Raw genomic sequence first — 12,019 nt, 5'->3', positions numbered from 1 at the left:
CTAATGTTCTGCAAACTATAAAAGGTACAGCTGTCATAAAACCTGAGAGAAAGGCTGCAAAAACTATACAAAAAAATGGTCAAATAACAGTTTGTGAGAGAGTGGTAATATCATTGGGTTCCTATTGGTCAGTGTTAGAGGAACTCAGCTTAGCCTGACAGTTAGCCTGCTTTAGACCAGGTCAGTTTCCCAGCATGAGTTGCCACAGTGACTAGCTTGATCTAGACCTATGTTAAATTTGCTTTATGGAACCAAATAATTTGATGACGAGTCAGACTAACTGAAATAAGCCTGGCTTATTTGGTTAACTTGTTTTATGAAACAGGCCTCGAGGCATTAAAAGTGATCATATTTTCTCCATTGCATCGAATCTCATTGTGTTGAATCGAATCGAAATCGGATCGCACTGCATCGTAACGGGTGAATCGTATCGTATCGCATCGGTAACTGCTTCATATCTATCTTTAATGTATCGTATCGTTGGCTATGCATCGAGATGCGTATCGTATCGGCCCGAGTCATGAGATGCACATCCCTAGTGTGTGTTTGTGTGTTTGTGTGTGTGTGTTACCTGTAAACAGGCGTGTTGTGCAGGCAGACCGGTTCCTCCTCCCACAGTTCCCAGCTCTAATGACGGCATCGTGCAGGACACGCACAGATCCTCTCCATCCGTCCCGACGCACTCCATCAGAGTAATACAGTTACTGCTGCCCACCGTCTGCGCCGGATCCTACACACAAACAGAACAAATGTAGAATAGTATTTATTATATATTTTATATAATATATAAAAATATTAATTTATGTATAAATAATATTCATATAAAATATATTTACAAATGTATATATTATAACCTGTAAAACAATACCAACTCAGAGGACGAGAATCTCATGTAATACAAAACGTAATGCAATGTCTTTTTTTTTTTTTTTGCGTTTTTGTCATTTTTATAATTTTTTTTAAAATATGTTGATATAGTTTTTTAATTTTTATTTTTAATTTATATAGCTATTGTAGTACTTCAAGGTAAACTAAATGAAAATGAAAAATGTTGCCTTGCCAACTAGCTGAAATAATTCAAATAATAAAATTATTTATTATACTTATTAATATTTATTTCAAGTAATGAAAACGTTTTTTAATGGTTTTAGTTAACTATAATAACCCTGATTTAATTACATACACATAATATATTTATAATATATATAATTATTATTAATGTATTTATTTAAAATGTTTGTGTGTGTGTGTGTGTATGTGTATGTGTACATATATATATATATGCAGTGAGTGATGAGTAATGCACAATATGATCAGTAATATGTATGTTAATAAAGCAGAGTTCAGATGTCATGTTGACGGCTGCAGGTCACACACACACACACACACACACACACACACACCTGTCCGCAGGCGATATAAATGGCCGTTACGATGTTTGCCGCATGAGCGTTGAATCCCCCGATGCTTCCGGCCATCGCTGAACCGACCAGATTCTTACTGATGTTCAGCTCCACCAGAGCCGCTGTGCTGCTCTTCAACACCTGCAAACACAATCACACAAGAGCGGTGCATTCAATCTAAATTCAGTTGGAATTCCATGCGTATTTCATGCACTGAACAGATTCAGGAGATTACACTAGAGGCACTTGACGCCCCCTAAAGGAAGAACAACTATCTTTCCTCAAGCAAACTGAGATCTTAAACCAGTCTGACCTCTTGGACGACTCGTGCCGGTATGACGGCTTCACACACGGCGGACTTTCCTCTGCCGTGGATCCAGTTGACAGCGGCGGGTTTTTTATCAGTGCAGTAGTTCCCGCTGACGGCTAGCAGACGCATGTCAGGATAACGCTCCTGAAGTCTGTCGAGAGCCTGTTCTGTTCCCTACAGACACAACCACCGTTACTCTAAACCTTCATGTCACGCATGCATCAACCATATGAAAGGACTCAAAATATTTACAGGCAAAAAATCCCATCACATTTTTGGTCGCTGTATTTTAGAGTGAAATAATCAGAGGGAAATCATGTAAGGCAGCACTCCTATTGATTAAACAATATATATATATATAATTGAACAATTATGAAATAATTATAATAATTGAAATTGAATTTAATATTTGTATTATTATTATTATCTTGTTTCAATATAATAATGGAACAATAAAATAAGCAATTGAATAATTTGTATACTTATTAGAAAAAATAATGTGTAATACTGTCAATAAAAATATATATTTTACTATAGATAATAAATATATTCATACTATAAATTGAATAATACTTATACTATGTATAAACAAACTAATAATATTTGTATTGATTATTATAATCTTGTTTTAATATGAGACTGATTGCTAAATAAAAAAAAGAAAATGTACATAAATCATATATCAGGCACTCAAACTGAAAAATTACAGTAGAATATAAAAGTTCATTTAAAGCGGTTATTCGATTGTGTTTATAGAAGTTTCATTATTATTGTGGCATGCCCACATATTGGTAAAGGTGTGTATTTGAATATAGTAATGCATTTAAAGCAGAGCAGGAACATCTACTGAGTAAAGGGTTCAGGCATGAAGGTCAGACGCTCTGTGAGCCATAAATCTGCTGTAATATGAGAGGCATTCCAGCTCTGGTTCATCACACACACCTTTGACAGCATGTTCATGCCCATGGCGTCTCCGGTCTGAGACTGGAAGCGGATGTACAGGTTCCTCCCGGCCAAACTGACCTGCAGCCGGTCCAGACGAGCAAACCTGAAACACACACACACACACACACCGTTAACCTGAGCACTGGAATCTATCCCACAGCAGTGCTATATAGGGTTTGTTCTGTCGGTGACCTTTGCCCTCTGACCTGCTGGTGTGATCGAAGGCCTGTTTGACAGCACTGAACCCCTCTGGACTCTCCAGCCAGCCCTTGACCTCGGCCGCCCGACACGCCGACGGCATCTGAACCACCGGCCCTCGAGTCATTCCATCCGCCAGAACACGACTGCTCACGCCACCCGACAACTACACTCACACACCAGAGAAACCACGAAACAGAGAGGATAAACGAGCATAAGCAAAAAAAGAATAATCAAAGACAGAGAGAAAAGAGGAAAGCCAATGAACAAATGAAAGGAAAAATACAATTAAAGAATGGAAAAACAATTTAATAAACAACAAACAAAAATAAATAATTATCAAACGAACAAATAAAATAGAAATCAGAACTAAAGAATGATTAAATCAAATGAAGGAACAAATAAACTAAATAGCAGAAATAATGAACAAAAACATTAAACAAAATGCGCAAAAGAAATAAGAGGAAAACAATGAAAGAATAAATGAACAAATGGAGGAAAAGAAACCACTGGAAGAATAAAAAAAGTAAATGATATATATCATTAAAATGAATAATGAATGATCAAATGAACAAATTAATAAACAACAGAAATAAAAACAAAGAAAAAAGAACAAAATGAATAAAACAACAAAAGAACAAGTGAGTAAATGACAGGAAAAAAACAAGATCAAAGAACAAGTGAAAGAAAGAAACATGCAAAAGAATCAACAAAAGAGAAAATACACCAAGCAACAAATGAACAAATGGATGCAAAGAAAAACAAAAGAACAAATAGAACAAATCAGAAACCACAACGAAGAATGAATGATCAAATGAACAAACTAATAAACAAAAGAAAACAATGACTGAATGAACAAAAGAATAAATCAAAAGCAACAATCTAGTGAAGCAATGACAGCAAATGAAGCAGAAAGAATGATATAGGTCTTTCATTTATTATTATTCTTTCTTTCGCTGCTGTATTTATACAATGACAGCCACATGACTCACTGTGACGGCTCGGCATCCTCGGTTAGTGCTGGCCACTAAACAGCCTTCGGTCGTCGCCATGGGGACGTGGAACTCTTTCCCGTCCAATAGGAGCGGCCCGGCCACGCCCACTGGCACAGGTACATAGCCAATCACATTCTCACAGTTGGTGCCAATCACCTGAGAACAACGAAAAGACATTTAAACACCCATCACACACATGCCCCTGGATCTCCAGCGCAGCCGATCGCGAGCAGCACCTGAGAGTAGTCGTAGTGTCTGTAGGGCAGGTTCTCCAGCGCAGACGCCGCCGGCAGTTTGCTGGACAGTATTTCTCTGCGTATAGCCACTCCTCTCTCAGGACTCTCCATCACTGCTTCCAAACGGTATCCCAGAATGCCCCTGCACTCCACCAGTGCCATCACCTCCACGTTAGTCAGGCAACGAGCTCCTCTCTGAAAGAAGAGAAAGAGATCATGTAAATCACATGACGTTTGGTTAATTACTGATATAGTAAAGTTAGGGTCTTTAAGAATCACAAGACATTCGTCAAAGTGAAAGAAAGAAAAAAATGTGCAAATGAAAATACAAAAAATGAATAAATCATTAAAAGGAGAAAAGATGAAAAACAATAAATGAACAAATGGAAGGAAATAAACAACTAAAAAAAGAACAAATTGAAGAACAGCTGACAAATAAAAAAAAAAACAGCAGAACCCAAAACAACTGATCAAACCAACAAAATGATAAACAACAGAAATCAAAAAGAATGAACGAACAAAAGAAGTAAATAGGTGAAAAAATAAATAAAACAGAAAGAGTTAACAAAAGACTTAAAAAAAACAAGAAAAAAGAAAGTTAAAGAATGAATGTGCAAAACAAAATGATTAACAAATCAATAAAAGAGAGAAAAGATGAAAAACAATAAACAAATGGAATGAAAGAAACAAGCGACAAAAGAAAAAAATAAATGGAAGAACAAACATGAGAAACCAAAACAATTAATAAATGATCAAATGAACAGAAATCAAAACAAAATATGGAGGAAAAAAAACAGGTGAACAAATTACAGAAAAAAAGGTAGAAATAATGAACAAAGGTTTAAAAGCTAAACAGAGAGAAGAGAGAGTCGACAAAGCAGATGAAGAGTAAGGATCAGTCAGCATGCGCGTGACAGTGACTGATGAATTACTCGGGGGTCTTTAAGAATCATCAGACATTCGTCCACAGGGCGGCGCTGGTGAGACTGGAGCTCATCCGTTTGGTGTCCATGTGACGGATCAGGCAGCTCTCCTTCACTTTTATTCATAGGGACCACCATCAGAGCTTTGGGTGGGGCCGACTCCCTCTGACAGCGCTCATCTCCTCTCCTATTGGTCAGGGAGCAGCTGGGCGTGGCCACAGGAGATTTGATTGACAGGGAGGATTCCGTTTCGGCCTGTTCGAAAAACACGTACTTGGCCGCCAGTAACAGAGCGAGAGAGAGTGTGATGACCTGCTCCAGATCAACACTGAGAGAAAGAAGAGATTATTACAATAATGTGTGAATGAATGAGAAATCACCTGTGTGTTTCTCAGCTCGTACCTGGACATGTTTCTGTCGGACTCCATGTTTGGTGCGGGCAGAACCACGTCTGAACCGCTCATGTTGTGCGTCTGAGATTCGGTCACGAGTCGACTGTGAGCATGAACCAGCGCCAGACCCAAAGACTGAAGCAAACGCAAACCAGAACAGTTAAAAAGACATCAGTAAGCCTACATGTATTTGATTTAAAATATAGTAAAACTGTCATATTGAGAAATATTTTTTACATTTAAAATAACAGTTTTCTATGTGAATATCTGTTAAAATATAATTTATTCCTATGATGCAAAGCTGTATTTTCAGCATCATTCCTCCAGTCTTAAGTGTCACATGATCTTCAGAAATCAGTATAATATGCTGATTTGCTGCTCCAGAAACATTTCTGATTATTATCAATGTTGAAAACAGTTGTGCGTCACAATATTTTTGTGGAAACGGTGATACATTTTATTTCTCAGGATTCACAGATGAACAGAAAGTTCAAAAGAACAGAATTTATTTGAAACATTAATGTCTTTACTGTCACTTTTGATTAATATAATGCATCCTTGATTAATAAAAGCATTCATTACAAAAACATACGGTTTAAACAGTAATGTGTGACATTATTGTAAACGGATGTTTCCTTAACTCACCATGATCATTTTGACTTTCTGAGTGACGGGGTTTGGTTTGTTTCCCTCCTCTTCCTCCAGAACACGAGCGAAATGGCTGAGCTGCCAGATGGGCCGACCCTCACGACTCTCACGGGACAGCTGGACGAGTGACTGGGGTCAGTGTTCATTCACATCTGGGTTTATGTTATACAGAACATCTTACAAACCAACACACTGACCTCTAACACCAGCGACACACAGGCTGGGAAGAAGGTCATGAACGCAAAGTAATTGGCCAGAACCGACATGCAGCCGAAACTGCACATGATCTCCAGCTGACGCACACCTGCAATAATAACAGCAAGTTATTATGATGAGAGCTGGATAAATTGGATGTTTATAGTTAGATTTGGATCATACTTCTCCATACCCAGAAATCACTATTTGGCATTGCTGGGCGGTATACCGGTTCATACTGAATACCGGTGTTTATTTTTGTTATGATATGAATTTTTAAAATACCGCTTAAACAACGTTCGGAACGCGACACCGTTTGAAAGGGGTCCCTCTTCACTGTTGCTCTGTGGTGAGGGAACAGCTGTATGTGTTACTAAGCGTGAAAGTTCAGAAACTGAAGCTGTAGAACTAATAGAACATGATGACACAGAAGAACTCATCCACAATATCCACACTGACCTCCACAAATATCCACCGCCCCCCTGCCATCAGCTCCCGCGTCTCACACACACGAGCGCGACTTTAGCACTAGATTTAGCAACTTTCAGACCCTTTTAGCTGCTTTTTTCCAGAGAATATTCATACTGACAAACCTAGCAACTTTTTGGGATAAACCTTAGCTATGGTTCAGTTGGAAGATTTCTCCAGTGCTGTCCCGCGAACGCGAGGTCTGACTTTCGTCATGTACTGTGAAACCGGTATATTTTTGAAAAATACCGTGATATACATTTTTGATCATACCGCCCAGCACTAAGTTTTTGTTAATTTTTTTTAAAATTGTAATAGCATTTCACAGTATTACTGTTTTATGTAAATAAATGCACATGAATTTCCTTTCAAAAACATAAAAAAATATATGGGGAAATTAATTTGGCCTGAATCATATTATTTCCTGTTTAAATATTCTTCTTTTCACATGATTTTGTTTTTAAAGAGCAGGGCATATGGTATTTTAAAGTGTACTAATATTGTGTTGGAGTCCTCTATAACAGGTTTAAATGCAACTAAGGTCAGAAAACATTGTAATTGTCTCAGAATATACATTTAATACTAGAGTCATTTGCCAATGATTTCGAAACGATTCGTTCCAAGCAAGTTCGGCGCAAACCCCTCCCTTCCATAAGCCTACTCTGCTCTGATTGGTCAACTAGCCAAGCCTGTTGTGATTGGCACAGAGAGGAGTCCTTGAGCAATTAGCGAGCGCTATGATTGACAAAGCACCTTTACATAAAACAACAATATAGAATCCGTTCTTAAAATAATGACATAAAATACAAAAACACTTATGCAAGCAAATCGTGCCCACAGCTAAAGTTTAGTTGCTAAACTGTAAACACTTAAAACAATAATGGTGGATATGTTAGCCGAGTGCTAACGTGACTAACTGATGAAACAATACAGTTTGTAAACCAAAATATGTCTGCTGTAATGTGTGAAGAACGACAGACAAAAGACGCTCTGTCTTAACTTTTAATCAGAACGCAGATTAGCTGTATCACAGGCGCAGCAGCCTAACTAACTTGCTCGTCTCTCCCGCATTAACCCTACAACGGCCAGTGCAGCAAAATAAATGGCAATTTCACAATGATTATAAAGTGAAAATGAAATGTAAATTCATTAATTAATCGTCCTCATGTCGTTCCAAACCCAGAAGACCTTTGTTCATCTTAAGAACACAAATTAAGATTTTTTTTTTTTGATGAAATAACATTGAGCAATGTAACCTGCGCCGTGGTACTGTCACGAACGTGCGTTGAAGACTGACACAGAAGAGAAGAAATTGTTGAATGAAGTTGTTATTTTTGTTTTCTTTGTGCACAAAAAGTATTCTCATAGCTTCATAATATTACAGTTGAACCACTGATGTCACATGGACTATTTTAACGATATTAGGGATGCACCGATATGAAAATTTTGGCCGATACCGATAACCGATTATTCTTTATTTTTGAAAGCCGATAACCGATATGTTGGCCGATAAATCTATATCCAAATTGTTATATACTTTTTGAGAGCCTGATTACAAAAAAGGTCTCATCATTAAAAGCCACATCCCAAACACTTCAACATAAGCAGCCTAGTTTGAACGGTGTACATTTTAAAAATATTTTTACTCTCCCATTACCAAATTTAGTCATAAAAAAGCCTTACAAATAAATAAAATTATGCATAAATAATGCAAACAAGTCACTGGACATCATTACACGTGTAAAGAATCAAAATGAATGCGCCATAGATCAATAAAACGGAATAGCCTCTGCACGGACAATAATTAAATGATTTTAATTACTAAACCATATTGTTGATGAAAATAATAAGAGAAAAATACAAGTGGTTGTTGTTATTAATAATATATCAATGATTTTGAAAAAGTAACAAATTAATACCACTGTTTTAAATAGCAGCCATTGAGCTGCAGCTCAAGCTGAAGCTGAAGAGCTGAATGAACACGGTAAACTGAAGCGTTTTGCTGGCAGCTTATTTAACTCAAGGAAATGCATCCTGAGATTAATATTAATACAACATAAACATAATATTACAACTTATATATGAAATGACAAATGACGCAGTTATTGCATGCTATAGTCAGAATGTGTGATCCTGTTGTGGATGCGCTCTTCCCATAACAACGCGCTGAAACACAGCAACTAAACCCAAAGAATTCACAACGTTTTATTATAATAATGTTCTCATTAGAATGTTATATACACGACATTCCCAATCATAGTTATTAATGTTGTGCACTGCTGTTTGAGCTGCGTGCGCTGAGCTAAAGACGATCACCGGTAAACTGAAGCGCTCTTTTAACTTAACCAAACGCATTCTATATGAGATAAATCAGATATACATCAAATAAACACAATATTACAACGTACAATTGCACAAAAGGCTGCAAACGAACAGCGCGCATCTGAAGTGTCTCTGAAGGAAATAATGCATTATTTATCGGCTTTAAGATATCGGCCAAATTTTCTTATCAGGCCGATACCGATAACAGAAAAAATGAGCAGATATGGGCCGATACCGATCTGGTGGCCGATATATCGTGCATCCCTAAAAAAGAGAAAGTCATACAGGTTTGAAACGACATGATTTGAGTCAGTACATTTTGCCAGAAATTTTATTTCTGGGTGAGCTGTCCCTTTAAGTTCGGCATGATTTGAGAGCTGTAATGTGGAGCCAGCTGGTAACTGTCAGCTTCCCGCTGAGCCTCTCACCTTGAAGCTGACGTACTGTAAATGATTGGAGTGCCTCTTGATGATTTGCTTTATTAGGTCAGGATGAGTGGCCTTCAGGTAAGAGCTGGCAGGCTGGTTGAGCTCAAACTCAAAGCACCTCCACAGCTCGGGCATGTGGAAGGCCTGATTCCAGCCGCGGCAGACCAGCGAGGCGAAGGCGCGATCGAGGAGAGGCAGGTACTGGAAGATGTGAAGCAGGATCTCCTGTGGCAGTCGAGCCCAGTTGGACAGCAGATCTCCAGGGTCCTCGGCGGGCTGTCTGGCCCTCTTGCAGGAGTCCGCCGGCCCCTCGCACTCTCTGCTCAACCTTTTCATTCTTGGGGGCCTGAGAGAGCTGTGAAGTATTAGAGGTATACACAGTGGCAGATGCAAACATGCATCCTAAAACAAGTTTATTTTACAGGGTTTGCTACGTTTATCACGTTTAAATGGCTTTTGAACTTTCCTGAAAACGAGTTAAAACTGCTTTAATGCAATTATAAACAAATTCCATGTACGTTATACTCGAGACTAACCAGCAACCAATGCTTTCAATTAATATAAGCAACTGAAGTGCCATGCATGAGATATCACGCATGAACAAACACTTCATTAACCCAATAAACACACTGCACTCATGCATTTAGTCACAGAGAGTGATCTAGTTAGATCAAACCAACAACAGCCTTGCTGCGCTGCTCCAAATAAACGTTAACAATTACCTGTTTTGCGTGTTACTCATGTAAAGTAGCAAATGCAAACAGTGGAAAAATAGGCAAAATCCTGACTCGTCTGAATGTCAGCCCGGACCGGGACCGGAACACATGAGAGCGGCGCAGGGGACACGCATTGGACACGAATGGGTTGAATTTATGTCGTTTTACGTTGTTGGAGTCTGAGTGCGTGCGTCTCGGCGATGTTGCAGGTTGCCCTACTTCTCGCTGAGCTCTATACCGCGGGAGACTTCAGCGTCCCCGCCGCCGGACATGGCGGTGCTGTTGTCGAGCGTGAGCGGCTGCCTGCTGTGTATGACCGGCCTCTTCCTCCAGGGGGCGCACACACAGCGGCTCAGAAAGCCGAACCCTTCATACAACAGCTCACCACAGAAACTGTGTTTGCACGCAGAGAGAGGTAGCACGCACCACGTGACAAATGTTATTATTATTGTGCTTTCAAACAGTGTTGCCAATTAATTTTCAGGGGAAGTTGCTAAGGGAAGGTCAATTTGTTGCTAAAAATTGCATAGAATATTAAGAAAATATTTTGTGTGTGTTCATTTAGACGTGTTTGTAAAATATAACATAACACCATATAATATTAACTGTATTTTTTAAATACAACATTGAATTATTGAACACTTACACATTTTTGAACAATTAGGGCCTACAATTAAAGTTGTTGTTTTTTTGTAGCTAGTAAACTACACATTCTGAACCATTATAGTTTTAAGCAGTGTATTAGCAGTTAGTTATTATGCTGCATTCTAAGAAAATATCTGTAAAAATAGGGCACAGTCTATTTATTAATATGAAGGAATTTTCCGTATTTATTTTTCAGTTTTTTTACCTGCATTTTAAATTATGCATTGTATGGATAATGTCCTGGAAAATGACTAGTAAATGTTCTAGACATTTTTCTTGCAGTGTACTAACTGATCAACAATCGCAGGCACAAGCTACTAATAAGGTGGATCACAAATGAACAATTGAAGAGTTCAGATGAAAAAAGCCTCTAAGTGCCGTCTGAAATTTTTTCTTCTGAAATTATCATTTTTATCAGGCTCCTATATTTAGGTTCAGTCATTTTAATTTAATGGCAATGTATAGGTACTTTTCTATGCTATTAAAGTGAAAGAACTGAACATAAATATATGAAGTATATTTATATTTATATTATATGAAGAAGAAAAAAAATAGAAAATCACCTTACATCACGTCTATTCAAAGTACCGGAGTATATTTACATATAAATTCCAATTGGCTGGCTTTCTCACATCTGTTTTGGATTCTGGATTGTGATTGGCTGTTTGTTAGTGTGTGAGCGAAAAGACCAGTGTTGCCAAGTCCGCAGTATTCCCACGGAGCTGTCTGGGCTACTTTAACACTGTTGCTGCAGGTTGTTTATCATGTCCGACCCCAATAACGCGATATTTAGCCCCTAGAGTGCTAATTTTACCAGGGGAACCCTACCAAAAATTTGTATTTAGCCCCCCGGAATGCGTTTGGGCGGGCTTTGTTGTGAAAACCTGGCAACCCTGCACACAGCAGAAAGAAAACTGATGTGCCAACTACAGGTGCATCTCAATAAATTAGAATGTTGTGGAAAAGTTCATTTATTTCAGTAATTCAACTCAAATTGTGAAACTCGTGTATTAAATAAATTCAATACACACAGACTGAAGTAGTTTAAGTCTTTGGTTCTTGTAATTGTGATGATTTTGGCTCACATTTAACAAAAACCCACCAATTCACTATCTCAACTAATTAGAATATGGTGACATGCCAATCAGCTAATCAACTCAAAACACCTGCAAAGGTTTCCTGAGCCTTCAAAATG

General features: G+C 38.2%; 1 protein-coding gene across 1 annotated transcript in view; it reads right to left on the bottom strand.

The window, feature by feature from the left end:
• The window catches only part of hmgcrb (3-hydroxy-3-methylglutaryl-CoA reductase b), a 20,294-nt gene that overhangs the window by 3,630 nt on the left and 4,645 nt on the right, over nt 1-12,019 (bottom strand). The window contains exons 7-17 of the mRNA XM_016254504.1: nt 6,248-6,354; nt 6,048-6,167; nt 5,413-5,537; nt 5,020-5,338; nt 4,088-4,282; nt 3,849-4,007; nt 2,865-3,022; nt 2,656-2,761; nt 1,717-1,887; nt 1,404-1,544; nt 572-730 (exon numbers count right to left, since the gene is read on the bottom strand). Coding sequence (XP_016109990.1) covers nt 572-730; nt 1,404-1,544; nt 1,717-1,887; nt 2,656-2,761; nt 2,865-3,022; nt 3,849-4,007; nt 4,088-4,282; nt 5,020-5,338; nt 5,413-5,537; nt 6,048-6,167; nt 6,248-6,354 — 1,760 coding nt within the window. The remainder of the gene's footprint in view (nt 1-571; nt 731-1,403; nt 1,545-1,716; nt 1,888-2,655; nt 2,762-2,864; nt 3,023-3,848; nt 4,008-4,087; nt 4,283-5,019; nt 5,339-5,412; nt 5,538-6,047; nt 6,168-6,247; nt 6,355-12,019) is intronic.

Source organism: Sinocyclocheilus grahami, unplaced genomic scaffold, assembly GCF_001515645.1.
Source record: "Sinocyclocheilus grahami isolate Dianchi unplaced genomic scaffold, SAMN03320097.WGS_v1.1 scaffold1255.1, whole genome shotgun sequence".
In the NCBI taxonomy this organism is placed as follows: Eukaryota; Metazoa; Chordata; class Actinopteri; order Cypriniformes; family Cyprinidae; genus Sinocyclocheilus; species Sinocyclocheilus grahami.
This window is presented reverse-complemented; position numbering and strand designations above follow the sequence as displayed.